The sequence below is a fragment of the Hyaena hyaena genome, unplaced genomic scaffold (assembly GCF_003009895.1).
Source record: "Hyaena hyaena isolate Hyena2069 unplaced genomic scaffold, ASM300989v1 scaffold_62, whole genome shotgun sequence".
Classification (NCBI taxonomy): Eukaryota; Metazoa; Chordata; class Mammalia; order Carnivora; family Hyaenidae; genus Hyaena; species Hyaena hyaena.
The window spans coordinates 3,003,075-3,025,867 of record NW_024080694.1 but is presented as its reverse complement, the minus strand read 5'-3'; the positions used below and the strand labels follow the sequence as shown (position 1 = coordinate 3,025,867).

The window sequence follows — 22,793 nt, the reverse complement described above, 5'->3', positions numbered from 1 at the left end:
TGAATGCCAGAAATCTCACCTCAGAAGGGATATCTTTTTCTGGTAAGAATCTCTTGAATCGGTCCCTTTCTTTAGTGAGGGCTGCCCCTGCCCAGGTCCAGGGTCTCCACGTCTCAGACCTGAATCCTTACAGGTGTCATCCCTGGAAGGGGCCTTCCTGCTTCCCAGGTGGCCCATTTGCTATATTGTGCCAACCAGGAATCTGGGGCTCATCCCTGGTTCCCTCCTTCCCCTCACCCCCCTCCAATAAGGTACCACTAAGACCTCACTATTCCACTTCCTAGATATCTCACAGATCCACTCACTTCTCTGTCACATTCCTCAGCAGAACCACTAATACCCAAGTGGGGTTCCTGCATTACACACCCCTTTTATGGCCACCATTCACTGTCCCTAGAATGTGTTTGCTTATCTTCTATATCAAAGCTTGTCATATAGGGTCCTACAAATCCAGAATAGTCTCAGCTCTTCAGTGGGGCATATGAGGTCTTTTGGAGTAGCTCCTACTTGCCTCTCATAGTCATGTCCCTCCCACTTATACTCTTCTGGGGTCTCCATAAACCACGTGCAGCTCCTGACACAGGCAACACTTTCTTTCTCACCCCTGGCTCCTCCCTCTACCTGGAACACCTTTATCTTTGATCCTTACCTTCACTCCATTCCTTATTCAGGACTCAACTCACTGGACTTCCCTGGAGTAGAGGAGGCACTCCACCTTCTGTATCCCTTGTATGGCCTGTTCTGTCCAAGTCCCATGGGACAGAGGTGGGGGGGATTCGCTCGCTGCTGTGTCCACATTGAAGCCTCGCAAAATTCATCAGATGACTTGTTGAATGGATGGATATTTAAATGCATGCATACATGTGTGAATGAATGAATGAATGAGTGAGCAGAGATGTTTGCATTGCATCATGACACGACCTTGTCTCTGCATTGGTGTAAGCTGTGCTAGTCACTTGGACCAATGGGAAATGTACTCTGAGGCCAGAGTCAACCCAGACCAGGATAATTCAGGAAAATTGAGTTAAAAATTTAAAAATAATGTTTTTTAGACTTTCCTTCCTGGAACACATTAGAAAGTGAGACCAGAGACCCACGCTGTCCTGGGATAGCTTGACATCACCCTGGGGGTTGGGTGAAAAGCCTGGAAATGACTAGATTTCCCTCAAGCCCTTTGAATCTGGTCTCAGGTTTATCCTGGGAGCCTTTCCCACTACCCAACCAAGAAGTGATTTACTGAACAATGACTTCATTTTACATTTCACAATATGTGTGTCATATAAGCAGTCTGTGCTGCTGAACAGTTTCCTGTAAACATTTACAATGGCTTGAGGCACTGGGGTCAGTCCCCAGTGGTTCTGGGAAAGACTTTTTAGAAAACAAGAAGGAATCTCAGCCCTGACTGTACATCGGACACTGCAGAGTAATTATACAGTAGAAGTCAGGCCCAGGGTGATAATCAGCCTTGGGAGTGCCAGAGGGCCTCCTTGCTTTTGCTCTCCCAGCAATTTTCTGGGAGGAGACTGAACTGAGTTTCAGCAAGATTGAGGCTCCTGGGTTTGAAGTGCCCTCTGCTTCATACCAGGGGCCCATGTGCCATATGAGTGATCTGAGTGATGTGCAGACAGAGGGGGTCTCTGCTTTCCCCACGGCCCCCCCGCCCCATGCCAGCCCCAGCAGCCTGGCTGAGCTGGGGAGGGGGGCAGGCTGTGGGCTTTCCAGTCCCTCAGTGTCTCCTTTGAAAATGGGAGTGCAGGGAAGGCAGAGGAAGCAATGAATGGGGAGAATCTTGCCTGCCAGGAAGGGTCATTGATTTTTTCTTGTCTACTGTGTTAGTTTCCTGAGGCTCCTATAACAATTACCACAAACTCTGTGACTTAAAACAGCAATATATGCCCTCACAATTCAGAGGCCAAATGACTGAAGTCATGATGTAGGCAAAGCCACACCCCCAAAAGAGTCTCTGGGGTCAAATCTGTTCCTTGCCTGTTCTAACTTCCGGAGGCCTCGGACAATCCTTAGCTCAGTGTCTGGAATGTTGCTCCACTCTCTGCTTTGGCTTCACACAGACTCTTCCTGAATGTTTGCTTCTGCCTCTCTTGCTCTCTCTCTTTTATAAAATTTTACTTATGAATTTAAATAATCCCTGTACCCAGTGTGGGGCTTGATCTTGGTCAAGATCAAGAGTTGCATGCTCCACTAACTGAACCAGCCTGGTGCCCCTCTCTTGTTTTAAGGAAATTTGTCCATGGATTTAGGATCCACCCAGGTAATCCAGCTTGATCCTTTCTCAAAGTCATTAATTTAATTACATCTGTAAAGATCCTTTTCTCAGTTAAGTTCACATTCACAGGTTCTGGGTGGACATATCTTTGGAGGGAGCAGCAGTCACCCTGGTACACCCTCAGTGACGAAGAACAAAGTCCACTCAAGTGGGGGCCTCCTTGCTGCCCATATCGATTTAATTGGCTTTGTGGGGATTTGGGATCTGAGCTTATCCTTTAAAAGGAGCCAATTAGGGGCACCTGGGTGGCTCAGTTGGTTGAGTGGTTGAGCGTCCAACTTCGGCTCAGGTCATGATCTCACAGTTTGTGGGTTTGAGCCCCGCGTCGGGCTCTGTGCTGACAGCTAGCTCAGAGCCTGAAACTTGTTTCAGATTCTGTGTCTCCCTCTCTCTATGACCCTCTCCTGCTCACACTGTCTCTCTCTCTCTCTCTCTCTCTCAGAAATAAATAAAACATTTTTAGAAAAGGAGCCAATTAGCATGTCAATGAGGGCCAGAGCCTTGCTGAGCTCTGTGCTGCCTCCTTATCCTCACACCTCTCTGTAAGGAAGCATTATTAACCCCATTTTGCAGTTGAAATGAGGCACTAGTAGGTAGCAGATCAGGGGCTCAAACCCAGGTCCATAGTTCACTCCCATGCCTGATGAGGGGAGAGGGAACTGGGCTTGGGGTCCCCAGATCCAAGTTCTAGGTCTGGTTCCACTCCAGTGTGGCTTGAGAAGCATTAACTTCTGTGACTCTCAGATGGACTAGATCTTGCTCCCCAAAGCATGATCCAGGATCTACAGCATTGGCTTCACCTGGATACTTATTGGAACTACGGGATCTCAGAAACCACTTGGAGCTACCAGTCAGAATCTGCGTGTTAAAATCCTGAAGACTCAAAAGCACGTTACATTTTAAGAAGTCATGAACTAGAACTACAGTAATCTTCATGGTAGCTTTTCCTTCGGAAAAGACTGTTTCTGTGTTTCTTTGAGGGAGAATGATAAGAATCCTTTTACATTTCATAAAGAATAATGGGTCCATACACTCTCAGGTTTAAGGCATTCTCTTCAGAGAATAACTCTGAGCTTCAGCATTCTGTTAAGTTGTTATAATACAACTTTATAGGGGTTGTTGAAAGGGTTACACAAAATGATGTGTGTGTTGTGCCTAGCTTAGTACTTGACACATAAAAGGTGCTCAACCAACAGCAGTAATCAGCTCAGCAGTGGTCCCACCTTGAAGCCACATCCAAAAGGGAGAAGAAAACACTGGGTGACTTTGGCATTCAGTAGGTACTCCATATGTGTTTAGCCACTGAGTGGCTAAAATCATGGGGATGTATCATTAACTGCAGCTGAGTTATACCCACACCCACTTTGCTCCTGTCTCCAACCCACATCCAGGTGTCAGGACCTCACTCGAGAGGCGGTAGGGAAGCACCTGTGAGGCTGGCTCAGCCACTCAGTAAAACTCAGAACTATAAACATCCTGCCACTTTCAGGTAAACATGGCTCCCGGCAGCTGTTGTCCAAATACAACATGAGCCAGGTCAGGATGTGAGCGAGAAGCAGTTCCTCTCTGCTGAGCTTTCTCTGATGCACCCCCACCCCCCCCCCATAGCAAGCAAGCTAGTTGTCATCCTTCATTTCTAGCTCCCTCTCTCTCTGATTTATTCAAGAAAAGCTACTATGTAGAAATCTCTTTTACCACTCTCCTACTTGGCCTTCTCCAGCCCCAACTCCCTTGGGACTTCTCCAACATTTCTTGGGCAAGACAGACTATTCTATATTCAGATAGTTCCTTATGTTGAAGCAAAATATGTCTTCTTAGAACTTAGTTTTTACTCTGGAGTCTCAAAGAATTTACAGCCATATTTGCTCTATCACAAGTACCCATTCCTAGGAAAGTAAATCTTCACTGATTTACTTCTAAGTAAAAAATCTAGCACTTGTTTTTGCAAAACAATATGCCAAGTGAAAGAAGCCAGACACAAAAGGTCACATACTGTATGATTCCATTTAGATGAAATGTCCAGAATAGGCAAATCCATAGAGACAGAAAGTAGATTGTGATTTCCTGGGCCTGAACGGGTGGGGAGTGGAGAGTGGATGCTAATAGACATAGGGTTTGTTTTGGGGGCAATGAAAGTGTTCTGGAATTAATAATGATGGTTACTGATCCTGTGAATCTACTAAAACCCAGATTTCTGAGACCAGGAACGTTTTTCATCAGTGACCTCCTTAGGTCTCAGAGCCTCTCTTCATGGCCTTATTCCTGGATGCTTTCCCCTTCATCTTACCTTGTTACTGGGGTTACCTTATTCCTGATCTCTTTCTTAGTCTCCTATTCTTGGCCATGCACTTACCTGAGGCATCGAGGTACATAGCTTCTCTAGCCTTGCCTCTTGATTCTTGACCTCAACTACTGTTTTATGTTTACTTAATCTACTTCTAGATGCCATTCCCAGATCCCTAATCCAGCTCTCATCAGACCCAATTCCCCACCACCTCTCATGAAAGGGACCAGAGAGACTTGGGTGACATTAGGATTGCATGACTACGCTTCTCATGAAGTTTCTTCTACCTTAAGGTCAAATTCAGTGTCATAGTATCCAATTTTTAACTATCATATTGGATCTTGAAAAGCATTAGGATCTGATTATAGTTTGGGTATCTTTTACAAAGAGAACCCTAGAGGTAATTAACTTGGGTTAGCTTGGGAATGTACAAGATCAGTGGGAAGTCATCTTCCTAAGATCATGGGAAAGATCATGGACAAGAGATCAAATTTAATCAACTTCAAAAGTAAATTTAAAAACAAAATATATTTCATACCCATTCCTTTGCAGGCTTTGTTCAGCATTTTGGCATAGTGATCCATATCAAAACCCTGATGACTTCTTGCTTTGGCCTGGAGAAAATAATTGAAAAGGTGAGTGGACGTTATGGCATTCTTGAATTATCTCTGGCTGATGTTGGCAGCTATTTAGAAGACGAAGAAGTCATCCAAATGGGGGACCAGCTGCCACTTTATACACGGGTACATGTGGAAATCAGCTAGGGAAGCTCTGGCCCCAGAGAGATGACTGGTACTCCTTGGAGCCAGCTGGCCTTGGATGACCACTGAGAATGAGCCCCTCTGTTCATAAGGACAATCAGCCTGGCCGTCTCTGGGGTGAGATATTTTGACATCAATCCTACCTTTGTGTGACTGCATCTGAAACAGAAAATAATACAGTGGGCCAATGTCCCGGACCCTCTTGTTGTGAGGCACAAGTGTGTCTAGGGAATATGTGTTCCCAGGCAGAAGCTGAAGGTTCTAGGATTTTATTACAGATCCATCCATTTGGTGACCTGGGCTAAAGGTTTGCCATCCACACAATGAGAGATATAACATTTAGTTTGCCAGAGATGCCTATGGACCAGAAACAGCAGATAGAGTTACTGGTGTTTACTGTTCCTTGGGGAGAGAAAGTTTTGTTCAAACACTAAGTTAGTGTTTCTCCTTATACTTCAGTCATTGGTATAATACATGCACTAATTTGTCCACAGCAACCTAAGTCTATGTTATTATTCTCTGCTTATTATGATTTTTCTTTCAGCTGACCTAGCTGGTTTTTACTTAGTTGTTTTCAAAAGGAAAATTTCTATTAGCACTAAATGGAAAGCAATATTGGTTACCTAAACAAAAGCAGCATAATAAATGCATCACTATTAAGAATGTAAAGATGTGAGGTTAATTGCAGTGACACAACTAGTAGTTTTGAATCTACCCTGCATTTTCTCAGTCTTTGCCTTTCCTCACAGAGATTCTCTTTGATGACATGTGTCACTTATTTCCCATCCTTCAATGAAGGAGTGATCCTGCTACTGTCTACACCACCTACCCGATTCCCCTCTCCCGGTTGTCATTTCCCTTGGCTCCCACTGGGAAGGAATAATAAACCACATAGGCACAGTAGACATATTGCATTTATTTGTCTGGCATTGCTATTCCTTTGAGGGGGGCTTCTCTTTCCCCCATTTTACGTATTTTCATTGGAGCTGTCAGTCATGAGGCTTGAGCCTCCTTGTCCTGCCCTTGGGGGAGCACAAACCCTGTCACTCTGGCAATTGTGACTAGTTCAGGAGTGGGAGTATAATCCAAGCAGTATCAGAGTTTTTTCTTTGGTTGATATTGAGATAGAGACAGAAAGAGATGTCTTCTGACTGGGCTTGTTCAGCTGAAAGAGTGAGTCTAGGCCTGGGTTGCCATTTTATCCTCTGCATGAAGGGACATGAGTTCAAAGTGAAGCAAGGCAGAGACAAAAAGAGTGGAAATAGAGAGAGTGAAAGAGAGACTGAATATCATTCTATAAATCCTTGGACACAGCAATGTCTGTTTCCTAGCATTTCCCATTTTTATTAATAAACTATTATGTTCTCGAAGTTAGTAAGTTGGGTTTCTACCGTTGCAAACAAAAGTGTTCTGACTGATATCCATGGAATAGAGGAGTGCTGGCTTCTAGGCCTTTCTTAACAGAGAATCATGTAATTGCAAAGCCAAAGGGACCTTCTAAGGCTTCCAGTCACCTCTCTGCCTTCTGGGATCACTCCATTGCATGGCCCCTCTTGAAGTATCTCTTGCTGAAGTATGCTGGAAGGGGACTTACATCTGTTGAGCACCTGCCACATGCCAGACAATTTCTTCGTTTACAGACCTTTCTTCATTATTAACCCAGAAGAGTAGCCATTAGGAGTCTAAACTCACAGAGAAGATCATCTGGGTTCAGGCCCCTTAAGTAAGGATGGTGTCTGAAGACTTGGGGAATATAGGACTGCACCCAGCATGGTTTGCTTCCGAACACCCATGCTCTTAGTCCCAGGCACCATCCTGCTCTGTGCTCTATGTAGGATTGGGGCCTTTATATTCAGCACTTTTTCTTCCCAAATTTCTTGTGTGGTGTGAGAAAGCTATCTGGTGCTGCTGAAGGCTTGTTGGCAGGACCAGCAACATAATTTGCAGAGCTCAGTGCAAAATAAAAATGTAGGGTCCTTGTTCCAAATAGATTTAGAACTTGAAATGGTGACATCAGAGCATTAAAACAAGTGAGAAGCCTTTCTGAGTGCTGGGCCTGTGCAACTGCACGGGCTGACACTACGAAGCCCGTCCTGCCTGTTGATCAAGTTCTCTGAATGTGGGAATGTGGCAAATGGCAATCTCAGAAGAGTGAATGGCATCTTTGCTTTCCATTAGAAGGATTTTGTGAAGGGTTCGGGTAGTGAGGTAGGATTGAACCGGAGCAGCAGACAGCTCCTATTAACAAGCTGATTCATAAATTGTTCTGTATGTTATTTGAGCCTCCTCAGTGCAGAGAATCTGGTGGGGCACTTACATCTGCCCCACTTCACATAAATTGAAACAGAGACACAGGGCTCTGCGAATAGCTAGGGAGGCCGTGCCCTGGCTCAGGGTGCGGGGGCTGGAGTCCAGCTGGGGTTACATTTGCTAAGCCGGCAGGGCTGCTTCTCTCCCAGAGAGACTCATTTTTTTCCTCAGTTGCACAGAGATGCAGCCAGGACTTGCAGAAGCCCCGTGGAGACTTGCTTAAGGTCACCTGGCCAGGTGATGGCTGCGTGGGAGCCAGGGATAGACTGGTTCTGTCAAGTATGAAAAGACATTCCTGTCTTTTGTCCCCTTACTATTTTAGTAAGGTGGATCCTTGATACAAAAATAGAGTTAAAGGAGCCGAAAAAAGGGGATAAACCCTCTGAACGTATCTAGTTTATCCAAGGCCAAAAGATGAAGTGTCATTTAGTCCAAAAATAACAGTGCTATCTGGGGGGTGGGAGTGGCCAGGGCAGTGGGAGAATGTTGAACTACAGGTTAGGAACAAAGATGACATTGAGACAGCTTTTTCTTTTTTGCTTAATTGAACATGCAGCATTTTCTTAGTGAGACCCTGCTGGACTTCTGACCTACAGAACTGTAAGGCAATACATTCATGTCATCTTTAAACAAATGCACCATAAAAGTCTACATGAGACACACGTCCATCTGCTATCAGGCAGGTGGAAGTCAACAGTTCCCAGATTCCTTCTAAGGACCACTCTTAGCCATGTTGGTTATCTTTCCTAATCCAAAGAGTCTTATTCCTCATAACAGCAGGCTATTTGATGTCAGAATGAAGAGATCACATGATAGAACTCATTTAAAGACAAGGAGGGAAGCGAGAAAACAGTCTGTTAGGAATTTCCCCCTCTGCATGGCTGGGACTGCCTCCACAAAGGACATATTATTCATCAGTGCCGCCCAGTGTTGATGCAAGGGGTGTCCTTGGCTTGTTCTGATGAGCTGGGTAACCACCTTCTCTGGAATGTATGTGGAGTGGACATTCCAGCATTCATTGTTCATTGTTAGTGAGCCAGGCAGCTGACTTCGGGACCTCAGGCCCATTTGCCCATCAGATTTCATTTTTGAAACCTGAGGCCACTGAGCAGAACTTCCACATAAAGCAGGTCTGAAGGAATATGAGCCAGACCCAGAATGGGGGTACAGGGGACTCCAGTATGAGGACAGACAGGGCTGTGAGGATGTGGGTTGATACACAATATTCCACTTGCTTTCAACTACAGGCAAAATAGAGGCAGAGCAACATTCTTTTTTTGTTTTCTTTTGATTTGTTGTTTAACAGCATTTACACTGACACTCAAGGGACACATTAAAAAGACAAGATGTCAGCTGTTAATAAAAATGATTACAAAAGTCTGGGCTTTGAGCCCACATGAATCCAAGTTTGGATGTGCGTCTATCCCTTAACAGCCATGTGAACTTGAGCCATTAACCTCTAAGCCATCATTTCCTCACCTGTGAAATGGGGGCAACCTCTGCCTTGTAAGATTTGAGGCTTATGCGAGATAACATTTCCAAGGCCAGATAGATAAGGAGCCACAGAACTGCTAATCTTTCCTTCTGCTTCTGTGGGCCATCTCTTTGTTTTTTTGTCTTACAGTGATGTTAGGTTTTCCATTCTGCATGTTTCCACTTGATAAGTTTGTAAGATTTACATCCATCTACCTATCTATCTGCCTATCTATCTATCTATCTATCTATCTATCATCTATCTGAGAGATGTCTTCCAAACTTGAAATTGTGAGATATAGATATATCTCCAATGCCCCAAACTGGATTTGAATCCCAGAACAACTGCTATTACTCATGTGACCTTCGGCAAGTTTGGGAGCCCCTCTGTGCTGTGGTTTCCTCATGGCAAAATGTGGACAATAATCGTGTCCGCTCATAGGTCTCTTATGAGAATTTAAATGAAGTCATTCATACAAAGCATCTAAAATGAAGCCCAGCAGAGAGCATGTGCTTAAAAAAATGTAAAGGATTAATAATGGAAGGCAGATCAGCAAAGAACCTTCTAGAATATTTTAAACCGTCTCCTGCTCACAGGGTCTCCACCTTGTAAGTGGCACTCTGAGGGTCTGTTATTCATTGACCACCTGCAGTTTGGCTCTAGAGCTCCAAACACATAGTTCACACCAGGCAGTAAAGTGGTTCACAACTCAGGCTGCATGGAGTCGGTGACGGGGATGACACCCAACGCCACGTTTTGTTAACTGCCTCATGTGACTAATGTGATGACTGGCACCTCATGGAGTGTGAGGATCTCACTGAAATGCAGCCCTGGTAGCGTGCTTGCCAATGTGCCAGTCAGGCTCACAATGGAAGCAAGTCCCATTCACTCTACAAGAGGCACTGCCTGGTGCAAAAATAAGCTGGGAACTTTCAGACTTGTTTTTGCTTCCTTCCAGCACATCTACATGTCACTTCTCTGCATCTCCATGTGCCTGCATCTTTTTTTTTTTTTAATGTTTTATTTATTTCTAGGAGAGAGAGAGAGACAGCGTGAGCAGGGGAGGGTCAGAGAGAGAGGGAGTCACAGACTGAAGCAGGCTCCAGGCTCTGAGCTGGCAGTCAGCACAGAGCCCGACGCGGGGCTCGAACCCACGAACCGCGAGATCATGACCCAAGCGAAAGTTGGCCGCCTAACCGACTAAGCCACCCAGGTGCCCCTCCATGTGCCTGCATCTTAAACAAGGAAATGAACGATCCATTTTTCTGGAGGGAGGAGTCATACAAAACAAACTGAGATGCTGTGAACTTGGAGGCAGTGTCACCTGGGCAGAATGAATGCCAAAATCACCCACTCTGGGAAATGACTCAGAGACAGGCCAACTTCAGCACTTCAGGTGCCTAGGAGGGAGGCTGGGTCTTGTACCAAGTTCGGATACTGCAGCCCCTACCCTGCCCCACCAGCCAGAAGGGCCAGAGTGGAGAAACAGATACCCAACCAAAGGCTTCTGTCCTGGTGCAGTTTGAGGAGAGCTTAACAATTAGGATCAAAGGGACCATTTTAAGAAAATCTTCCTCCAGCTTGCAGCAATCTCTGGGGATGGAGTTTGTGAAAATTTAGCTGAGGGATATGATAGGCAGACTGTTGTTCTGTATTATGTGGTAACCAAGAAGTTCCAGGACGCAGCCTTAAGCACACTCCTATTTAAGGACACTCCCACTCATCGGTCCTGGTGACCTGATGTATTTGGAGAGCAAGAGCATCAAGACTGGGAAATAGGAATATACTTCTCATAAGAGACAAGGGAATTAATTAAAAGCCAATATGCCGCAGGCAAATTAGAATCTCCTCTGAATGGTTCCTCCTCCCTGCCCACTTCCTTCTTCTTTCCTCTTTTTTTCCTCCCTCGCTTCCTTCATCAGATAAGTAGTGAAGGTCTGCTGTGGGACCAGCACTGCCCTGGTGAGGAAGACTTGCTTGATGAAGCTCAGGTCTTGTTCTCAGGGAAGTAAACATGCAAGCAGATCAATGACAATTGCGTTTACAATAGAGCGCGATGTTTACAGCAGGGCACACGATGGGTGCAAATATGAGAGGAAGAAGAGGAATTTTTAGGGAGGGGTTGACATTTGTGCTAGTTCTTGAAATCTGAGTAAGAATTAGGCAAGCAAAATACGTAGTATGTACGTACACACACATACGTAGGTACGTACATAGGTACATAAATAAGGAAGGGTGAAGGTGGGGGAAGGGCACCGCAGGGAGAGACTACAGCAAGACAGTCTCTGGGGCTGAGCACGTGTGTGCCTACTGTGACCTGCCGCTGAACTACTGCAGAACAGACGTGAGTGAGTGACGTCAGCAATACACAACAACGTAATGTGGCCTTGGGAGTAGGGCCTACAGAGTTCAGTTATGCTTTGTCCCTCGCTGGTTGTATGACCCTCCCCCGCCCCAGGCAAGCTGACCCATCTCTCGGATGTTGTTGTCTCAGGTTTAAAGTCGAGGTGCACCTGCCCATGGGTAGAGTGAGGTTTGGCTGCAGTCGTGTTTGGGATGCAGTGCCAGGTTACAGCGAGCACTTGGTTGGTGGCACGTAGGAGGTGCTCAGTGACATATGGATGTAGGGGTCATTTGTAAGCCCTGAAGTATTATCAAAATGTAATGGGAGTGGCGTTTTCTTTGCTTTTTCCAGTGCAGTTCCCCAGAAGCCCTGGCTTGCTGCAATTTGCTCGGTAAATATTTGAAACTGGTTGCTTGGTATCCCGGCACTGAGACAAGAAGGCTCCGAGAAAGTGCTGGAGAGCAGAGGGCAGAGGGCTCACTGTACACTGATCTCAATGGAGCTCCTGTTGGAGCCACCATGAAATCAGGAGGAGGCTGAGGAGATTAAAAATGTGGGTCAGGATTAGAACCAGGTGTTGGCCTGGGCATTTTACGCAGAAGCAAGGTGGAGGCAGGCAAGAGTTGTGCTGGGGAGAGCCTCAGCCATGCCTGAATTCTCCCCACCATAAGCAGTGACTATTGCCACAGCTAGTTAGTCGTACCTTGAGCCAGTGTTGGCAATTTGGGCTAAACTTGCATAGATTTTAAAGTCACAGAGCTAGGGAAACTGAGGTCCAGTTTGGGAAAGACACTTCTTTGTGGTCACATTGGTATCCATCCTGCCAAGGATGTCTACCCTTGACCCTGGCGTGATGCTGTTTTTCTCTCCTTACCCTTTCTGAGGCTCTCTTCTCCATCTGAAAGATAACAAGGTCTTGGGGGTTGTTACAAGGATATGCGCCAAACGAGCTTGGCAGGAAGCTGGGCACGTGGTGAGTGCTCAGTGTTATTTTTATTACTTCCTCACATCTTGACCTGATTCCTATGGAGTGTTGAATGAGCCCCGGACATGTTGCTTTGTGTGGCACCTTTAAAATAACTGATTACATAATTTTGTCCTAAATCAGAAACCATTTTGTACTTAATAGATAAGTAGTAAGCTGGGCCAAGAGTTGAAGAGAAATTTAAGGGATTAACATTTAAAATTGAGAATGACATGGGGCGCCTGGGTGGCTTAGTTGGTTAAGCGTCCAACTTCCGCTTAGGTCATGATCTCACGGTTCGTGGGTTCGAGCCCCGTGTTGGGCTCTGTGCTGACTGCCAGCTCAGAGCCTGGAGCCTGTTTCGGTCTGTGACTCCCTGTCTCTCTGACCCTCCCCTGCTCACGCTCTCTCTCTCTCTCCTAGAAATAAATAAAACATTTTTAAAAAAATAAATAAAATTGAGAATGATAGCAAAATACAAAGCACTTACTGTGTGCCAGGCACTGGCCAAACAGCTTAATCCTCACAAAAACCCTGTGAGGTAAGTATTATTACCTCCGATTTTGCAGTTGAGAAAACCAAGAAACAGAAAGATTAATAAGTTGTCTGACCGTTCAGTTACTAACTGATGGAATTCTAACCTATACAATCTGGATGCAGAAACTCTACCACTGACTTCTGATTAACCAAATTTTGTTGTCCCTTTCAAAATTATTATTTTTAAATTTAATGATAGAAAAGCTCAGTCCAGCTCTTAGAATGCTAGTATTTTACAGACACACTGGCTGAGACCTGTGATTTGTCCATTGATCAGGAAAGCCAAGGACCCCTTACAGAGCTGTGAGATCAAGAAATGCTCTTGATGAGACAATAGGAAGTGAAGTGAAAAATGAAGGCCAGCTACCACTATTTGCAAGGCAAAATGGATAGCCTCTCCCTGTGGGCAAAATATATGTGCAGGAAAGGCATTGTTGTCAAATTCTGCTCTGAGTATCTTTTTGAGTCAAATGGAATCATGTTTTCTGCTTTTCATCTGTAAACTATGACTAATACCTGTCCTATGTAGCAAAATCTTGGGAAGATGAAATAAGACAATGTGATTCATTATAGCCTTATTCACAATAGCCAATACAGGGAAACAAATTAAGTGTCCATCAACAGATGAATGGATAAAGAAGATGTGGTACACACACACACACACACACATACACACACACACACACTTACATCCAAAATGAATATCACATATAGCTGGAATCTAAGCCAACTTACAGAAACAGAGACTAGAATGGGGGAGGGGGAAAGGGAAGATGTTGATCAAATGGTACAAATTTCCAGTTATAAAATGAATAAATTCTGGAAGTCTAATGTACAGCATAGTGATTATAGTAATAACACTGTGCTATATACTTGAAACTGGCTAAGGGAGTAGATCTGGAATGTTCTCACCACAAAAAGAAATGGTAATTATGCATAATGCAGGCGTTAGCTAAGGTTATAGTGATAATCATTTTGCAATATATAAGTGTACCACATCAACACATTACCTTAGTGGAGGGATCATAGCTAAGGGACTGTGGTGTGCCAGGGGGTTGAAATTTAGCAACGGCAGTTTGAAGGCAGAAACTCATGAGGCCAGCAGGATGATCAAGGTTTCCAGTATGTTTATTCCTAGGGGTGCCTGCTTTCCAGCCTGATAAACTGTCAAATGTTTTCATAGGTAAACTCTCATTTCTCCCTATCTGCTGGAATCTAGGCAAACTGCTGATTTGTCTTATTAGGAAGGGTTCATGAATGTTCAGTGGGGGAAGAGGAGGGAGAATGCTGCAAGCAGGCTCCTCACGGTAACTTCCTGAGTCCTCAGAGGTCCCAGGGGTTTGGGGGTTGACAGCACTGGTCTCATGCTCCTCTATTTCTTAAACACCTGGTTGCCCGCTATTGAGTCCACTGGCAACAGTGGAGAATTTATGTACTTAAGGGAATTTGCTGGAGCTATATCTCCTCTCTGGAACCATTTATGACCCTCTTGGGAAAGACTGAGGACTTTCTGCTAGTTGGGCCTAAGTTGGCCATCTGAGGGGTTCCTAGGACTTGAGATTTTCAGTGCTAACACTGTAATGGTTCCAGGTAAATCAGGACAGTTGGTCATCCAAGCTGGAGCTGACTTTGCAAGCTTTCAAGAGCCAATTGTGTGCATCTTTTCCCAACTGTGTTCAATGAGGTCATGTTAGTAACTTGAAATCATCTGTGATTTCATATTTATACTATGGAAATTAGCTCATGACACAAATTGGGTTTTTGTCCCCTCCTCCCCCCCCACCGAAAATCTGGTTGTGAAACATTTTCTGGCACACCAGTTTCTCCTTTGTGCTTATACTCCATTCTAGAGATTTCTGTTAGATCTCCTTAAGATACATTGTTATAATTATTCACTAGTTTATCTTCCTCCCTAGACTGTAAACCTCTTGGGACCAAGAACCATGTCATATTCTTTATCATATCCAGGACCTATCATAATGCCTGGAACAATATAGACACTTGGTAGATGTTTACATATTGATGGAAGCTCATTTGATATCTCTACAGCTAATGGGGCATTTATCTTCCCTTCTAGAGGGGGGAAGAGTCTTCTTCCTTTGTTTTGTATGTTACAGAATATGCCACATCTCTTTTCCTTGGCATCCTGGTCTTACTCTAGTTTTATCAGTGTCTGGGGTCAGTGGCAATAGTGGGGACAGAGGAGGGAGAGAGTGGAATTATCCAATTAGACATCTTGAACTGATAATGATGTCAAGCCTTCTAGGGTAATGAAGCAGAGAGAATGATAAAAGAAAGGAACAGTAAACTTAACCAGGACACTTGGAGAGTTCAACTGGACCTCACTTGGAGGCTTAACAGGAAACACAAATGAAAGTGGACACCTAAGACTTTCAGATCTGGAACAGTTTGAGGTAAATAGAGATTGGTGCTCTTAGACTTAAGACCTATGGAGGAAATGGTGGACTCTGAGGAAGATGTCAGGAACAAAACACAGATGGATAGCTTTCAACACTGGATACACATCAGGATAATTTGAGATAGGGTTTTTAAAAATTATTTGAGAGAGAGAGACAGAGACAAGGACAGAGAGAGACCCTTAAGCAGGCTCCACGCTCAGTACGGAGCCTGATGTGGAGTCAATTAGATGGCCTTAGGATCATAACCTGAGCTGAAATCAAGAGTCAGACACTCAACTGACTGAACCACCCAGGCTCCCCAAGATGTTTTAAACAAATGGCTAAGTCCCAACCTGATCCTATTAAAGCAGAATCTCTGATATAAGTATTTTCAAGACCTACCAGATAATTTCAATGTGAAGCCAGGGTTAAGACCCACTGGTCTGACAGAAAGTAGAAACTTTACCATTGACATCCCAATGAATCAAAGACAACTTAAAAATGTGCTGAGACTTTATACAAATAAGAAATTCTAGACTTTATTCAAGAAGAAAAAGATAAAGGGAAGAGGTTTATCATAGATTCTGAGGGTAGAAATTCAACCCGGGGTTTTCAAAATGGATGACATGGAACACTGAATGTATTAAAGCCTGTTGGACTTTCAACTAAAAAAGGAATTCTTTTTAAAATTCTCTCTCAGTTCTTCTGATTGAGTCATTCTTTGCCTGGTGATAGTATGTCTTTCACACCCTTTCAACCCAGGGATTGGCAAACTACAGGCTATGGTCAAATTCTGGACTATCATCTGTTTTTATAAATAAAGTTTTATTGGAACATAGCCAATCTACTCATATACATTTAGTCAACGGCTGCTTTCACACTTCAATGGCAGAGTTGAATAGTTGTAACAGAGGTTGTGTGGCCCACAAAGGCTGAAATAATTATTTTGCCAATCCCTTCTCTTTATGCCAATAGATCTTTTTATCAGAGAAAAGGCAGAATCTGAGCCTTCAGCTGGCAATAGTATTTAGTTAGAATTTAATATAGTCATTTGGCTTTCATTTAGTTATCCACATTTATATCAACTGATATTGATTTTCCATTTATGATAGTAATATGAAGTTTCTTTTAAGAAACTTATGTCAAAAAGATGAGTGAATTTAAAGAAAAGAGTTAATAGAACTGTTAGTAACAAAGGTGGCACATGTCTTTGGCAACATTCATGAGAGTCATATTTGAGTCTGAAGTTTGGGAAACACTGAATGTATCCCAGTACCCTCATTTTATAGATAAACTGAGACCTAGCTGTTAAGTTATCTGCCCAGGGTCATTTGCTTGCTTATGGAAAATTCTGGAGCCCTTTCTCTCAGGTCAATGTTCTTTTACCTCTAACTGGTTACTCATTTGTACTTTGAAACTAATTAGCATAACTGCAAAGTATTATGTTATTCTGAATTCAGAACCAGAAAGACTCTGGCAACATTTCCACAGGCATGTTTAGTAGACATTGATGGGCAATTTGAAACACAACAGAGGGGCCATTCACATCTTTAAACATGAATCTTGGGTGATAGTGGCATATTGTTTCATTAAGTTGATTGTTTCTTGGGCATGGTTTCCTTGGAACAATACATTTGATTTCCTTTTTAAAAGTCTTGCTTTTTTGTTTTAAATCAAAATCTACTTAAATGCTTGTCAGAGCAAAAAGGAAGACTACTAATTAGAAAAATATGTATATTGCATTGTACTCTGTTGGGTCTATTTAAACATAGTTTCGATTTTGTAAGAATATTTGCTATTTCACCATGTAGTCATTGTTCTATTAGCGTTCTCCATGCTCACACTAATAGCAAAGCTGGTTCCTCCATTCTTAGATCTTCTTCCCGCTTGGACCCTTTCAGAGATCTGTTAATCAAGGAGGTCGACAAGATAGCTAGGCAGTGTATAAGAAGCCTGAGTTCTAGCTGAACTTAAAAGGTGCTAAGAACACATAAAACTGTTTGGCTATTGATCTTTCCTTTCAGAGATGCAATTAAAATTTTTTTAATGTTTGTTTATTTTTGAGAGAGATAGAGATAGGGCACAAGTAGAGGAGGGAGACACAGGAACCGAAGCAGGCTCCAGGCTGCAAGGTGTCAGCACAGAGCCCGATGCAGGACTCAAACCTACGAACCACGAGATCATGACCCATACCGAAGTCGAACGTTCAACAGACTGAGCCACCCAGGCACCCCTCAGAGATGCAATTTTAAAGTGACACATACGAGGGGCACCTGGGTGGCTCAGTCGGTTAAGCATCTGACTTTGACTCAGGTCATGATATCATAGTTTGTGGGTTCAAGCTCCGCATCGGGCTCTGTGCTGAAAGCTCAGAGCCTGGAGCCTGCTTTGATTCTGTGTCTCTCTTTCTGTCCCTTCTTTGCTCATGTTCTCTGTCTCTCTCTCAAAATAAATAAACATTTAAAAAAATTTTAAAAAATAGGGGCGCCTGGGTGGCTTAGTCGGTTAAGCGTCCGGCTTTCGCTTAGGTCATGATCTTGCGGTTCGTGGGTTCGAGCCCCGCTTCGGGCTCTGTGCTGACTGCCAGCTCAGAGCCTGGAGCCTGTTTCAGTCTGTGACTCCCTCTCTCTCTGACCCTCCCCTGCTCACGCTGTCTCTCTCTCTCCTAGAAATAAATAAAAAATATTTTAAAAAAAATTTAAAAAAAATTTAAAAAAATAAAGTGATATGTATGAAATATGTTTGGCCATCACTCTAAATGGGTAGGAGTAGTTGCATCATTTGGCAAATAAGGCTGAAAATAGAAAAAAATCCACTTGAATCAGATCTTAATATGATTTACATATGTATGCTGACTGTGTATTCTTGAAAAATGAGTGACTTTTCCGATTAAAGAAAAATAACCTTTCTTCTAAATTTGGGATTATTTATATGTTGGCATTTTGAGAACACCTTTTAATGAAGATTAGTATTTTTAGGTCATTTTCCAGAAAGACAAACACTCTCAGGCTATGCTGTCTGGGTTACACATTGAGCTGGTATGATATTTACCTATCAAAAACTGAGCAGAAGGTTGGGACCTGACCTTAAAAAGATCTAACTTTAAGACTCTCCGACATCTAGTGCCCTAAGGTGGTGGGCACCATCATTTCTGAAGGTACTGACAATATATTCAGAAGTACACAATGTGACTGGTCCACCATGCACCGAGCTGTGGTGTAGGGAGACTAAATGGGGCAGCTTTTCAGGGGCTACACTCAAACAGGGGACCGGTGAGCAAATGGACTCATGATTGCTTCAGTCAGTGACTTTCCATTTAGCACTGCTCATCAGGTCAGCTCAGAAGCCTCAGTACTGGATATTTCTGTAGTGAAGCCCTTCTTACTCTGGCCATCAGAGTTATTCATGGGTTAAAAGCCTTATGAGGGGAAACTGCTGCCTCTCACCTGCTGTTGTCACCATCAGGACAAGGGTCAATCTTGAAGATGGGTTGGCTCTACTCAGTGATAAGAAAAGCAATCAGTGTGAGGTAATACCTAGGCCAGAGGGGCAGAAATATATGGTTGCTGGCAGAAGTTCAGTCAGATAAAGACATTATGGGGGGGTCTCCCACCCTATTGCCTTGCTTTCCCTAAGGTCTATGTCTCAGAAGCAATTTTGTCTCTCTTGGAACATTTGGCAATATCTAGAGACATTTTTTGTAGTTATAAATAAGGGAGTGCTATTGGAATCTAGTCCTAGAGATCAGTGATTCTTTTAAACCATCCTATAAGGCACCGAATATCCCCTCACAACAAAGAATTACCTGGTTCCAGTGTTAACAGTGCCAAGATCTAATCTGATGAGGGTCTACCGCCCTGGCCTAATGATTGTAACAATTCTGTAAACACGTTTGTTTAAAAAGGTCTTGAGAAGGCAGGGCTTCTGGTGCAAATGGCACATAGGTACGGATGAACGCAAGGTACCCAATGACAAAGAGCGAATTGCTGTGGTTACATAAAAGGGAGGATTAGAAGTGGACCATGATGTCTTTCTTTCTTTACTTTTATTTCAAAGAAACTCAGATGACAAATCTGAAAGATGAGTGCTGGGACAAGATAACTAGCAGGGAGAATCTGAGTTAAAGTTGGTCCAAAGTGAGAAGCCTGTCATCATCCTCTGTTCTTTGTTGGCATCACAATTGTAGGCATCACAGCCTCGGCTGGCAGGAGCCTCAACAAGCAGCCTCAATTGACTCATCCTTAGGGGCCCGTTAGTACTGTGGTGGGCTGGACAACTCTGAGTTTCTACTGGAGGTGGAATTACATGCCCTGTCTGGAAACAAGATTGTATCCTGAGGAAAGTGACTGCTTTGAGGTTGTCCACAGATTGTTTTGGGAGTCAGAGACCTCTGAAGAGTGTTAAACCTCCAGATATCCAATTACTGCTGTATTGCATCAATGAAAGTGAACTTGGAGGATAAGGTGATTGTGGGGAGATGATGGTCATTCCTCAACCATGAAAGGAACCATGCCTTCAAGAGTTATGAAAAATGAAGCGCTTTTCTCATTAGAAAAGAATTATCCATTTCCTTCTTCTATTGCCAAAGGCTGTTTTTCTGCCAATTCAGTGAGAGTATAAACTTGGGATTCATTGCTTGCAGGAAAAAAAAAAAAAAAGCAAGTGTAGTCAAGGGTCCTCAAGAGTCAATAGTAAGTGGGTAGCCGGAATTGAAAAGAAAAAATACTGGGGGCTGAGCTGGGTCATTACAACATTGAATGGTGCTGTGTAGAAGGCATAGGCAACAGTACTTGGACAAGTTTTGATTTGCTAAAAAGGAAACAAGGTGAAATAGCTAAATTTGCTTTAAGCACATTTCTGTCTCCATCAGAATCGAAACAATGAATGCTATTCTTTCCCGGTTTAAGTATGCATTGGATCTAATCCTATTAATTATTTCTTTAAAATTCTTTTAAACATTTTAATCTTCCTTTTCATTCCCACCACAACCATCCAAACCCCCATTACAGGAAGGGTGAAATATTTGACTGCCTTTCTATATCATCTTTGAGTCATCATTCCCTTTCTATTTCAGTTCATCCAATACAGCAGCAGCAACAGTGGTAATAATATTAATAAAAATCATAGTTATAAGAAAGCAATATGATAAAGCAATATCCCCAAGCCCCAAGGATTAGTAAAGCTGACTGCTGCCACAGTGACAGTCCAAGGAGTAGGTATACGACCCAAGCCAATCAGAATTTTTCCCTGACATGTTATAGAATCTTAGCGAAAAAACCCTCTTTTCCTTGATGTTGTTAATGTGGAGCTATGTGAGGGTATGGCCTCTCTGTGGTGCCTGAACTATCTGCGGCCATGCCTCCCTCACACCAACAACTTTTGCCTCCCACACCACTGGGGAAAAAAGAAAAGGTTCATTTTCAGTGGGAAAGAATAATGTAGAAAGATGGAGAGAGAGCATGCTAGTTGACAAGATAATATCCCCAGCCCTAGGGATGAATCATGATTCATGGCTGTCCTCTTCCCCTTGGCCAGTGATTGGTCTAGGGATGGGCTTTTGACCAACTCTGACTAATGGGATGGAATGGGATGCCTGTCTGGGGCTTTCCAAACAGATTTTTCTCAGTGATAGGGGAGTAGTAGGAAGAAAGCACTTTTTTTCTCTGTCCCTTCCTTCTTACTTATGATCCTATCATGTGAGATCATGAACTTAAACACAGACCATTATCTTGTACCCATGAAGGGAACTGTTGCCAACATATCAAAGGTTGCAGAATAGAAAGGCAGACATGGCCTGAGTCTTTAGTGATGTGACCGAACCACTCAACCAACCTGGCAATACCCTCCTTTCAGACTTCGTGTGAAGGCTAATAAGTAAATATCTTGGTTACTTAAGCCACTCTTAGTTTTGTAGTCTACTATTTGTACTCATATACTGATTTGAAAACAAAGAACTACGAATTTGTACTCCCCAAATTACCTCAAGTGCAGATTTCTCTCTTGAGTTTCAGATCTAGATACCTGCTAGGTGTTAAACCCAGGTGTCCCACAGATATCTCAAACTCAGCAGATACGAAAATTAAATTCACCCTTGCACCAAGCAAACCTCCACTTTGTTCTATTCCAAGGATGCACCCCATTCATCTGGGTACATAAGCCAGGTACCTGGATCACTCTGCAGTCTTCCTTGGCCCTCACCTACCTGTCCACTTAGCCAGTTACATCTGTTTGACCTTCTCTCTGAACCCACTGCCACTGTTTAAGTTGGGAACACAGGTTCATCATCTTTCTCCAGGGCCACCGCCTTTCTCTACCAGCTTCTAACATAGTCCATCCAAAGTGCAGCTCTGACCTTGTCATTCCCTTGTCTGAGATGAGTTATGGCCCCTTTATTACCTAAGATACTAGGTCTCAAAGTGTGGTCCCTGGACCCGCAGCATTAGCATCACTGGGTAACTTGTGAGAAATGCAAATTTTGGGGCCCCACTCTACTGAAACAACACTGCAGATAGGGGCCAGCTCTCTGTTTAAACAAGCCTTCCAAAGGAATCTGGTGTACAAAGTTTAGAAACCACTGCTGGCCCAAAGCAATAAAACCCAATTTCCTTGATGTAGTAGGTTGAATAGTATGCCCCCCCCCCAAATTCATGTCTACTTGGAACCTCAGAATGTGACCTTACTTGGAAATAGAGTTTTTGCTGATGTAATAGTTAAGGATCATGGATGAGATCATCCTGGATTTAGAGTGGGTCTTAAATCCAGTGACTGGGGTCCTCAGAAGAAGAGAAGTCGAGGAGAAGGCCATGGGAACCAGCCATGAGAACATGGGAACATGAGATTGGGGATCTCCTGCCCTGAGCCAAGGAATGCGATGCCTGGGGCCACCAGAGGCTGAAAGAGGCAAGAAAGAATTCTTCCCTACAGTCTTCAGAGGAAACAGTGGTCCTGCTAACACCTTGATTTTAAATCCCTAGACGCCAGAAATTTGAGAGAATATATTTCCATCGCTTTAAGCCACCCAGTTTGTGGTCCTTCACATATTAGCCCTAGCATAACCAATACACTTTGCATAGCAAACAACGGCCTGTCAGTCTCACCCCTGTGCATCCGTGTCACTGCTCTCTGATCAGTGATCTTTCTAGCAAAAAAATGTGTGTTACGCCTGTTATGTGTCAAGCCCCAGGGATGGAGCCATGAGTGAGAGGCAGCATGGGCCCTGCTTCCTGGCCTGGGGAGGGGCCAGCAGGTGCACAGTCAGGTGACATTCGATGGATTCAGTGCTTTGCTGGCCAAGAACTGCACTTGTGGCGGCATGGGCCTTCCTGTACCTCTCTGCATGGACAACGGCACTGTAAAGAATGCCCTTCTGCACTTAGGAAGCCTCTCCCACTCGTTCCTCCTGCACAGATCACTCTCTCCTCTGTCTACATTTTGGA

General features: G+C 43.8%; 2 protein-coding genes across 3 annotated transcripts in view; one reads left to right on the top strand and one right to left on the bottom strand.

Moving 5' to 3' along the window:
• Positions 1 to 22,793, bottom strand: part of ANXA13 (annexin A13) — a 57,232-nt gene that overhangs the window by 28,150 nt on the left and 6,289 nt on the right. The window contains exon 3 of the mRNA XM_039231976.1: positions 5,107 to 5,182. Coding sequence (XP_039087907.1) covers positions 5,107 to 5,182 — 76 coding nt within the window. The remainder of the gene's footprint in view (positions 1 to 5,106; positions 5,183 to 22,793) is intronic.
• Positions 11,381 to 22,793, top strand: part of FAM91A1 (family with sequence similarity 91 member A1) — an 85,367-nt gene continuing 73,954 nt past the window's right edge. Inside the window, exon 1 of one of the 2 annotated variants that reach the window (XM_039231974.1) lies at positions 11,381 to 11,457. The gene's annotated coding sequence lies outside the window, so the exon portion shown is untranslated. Of the gene's footprint in view, positions 11,462 to 22,793 lie in introns of both variants that reach the window. The other variant, XM_039231975.1, reaches the window with a different exon arrangement.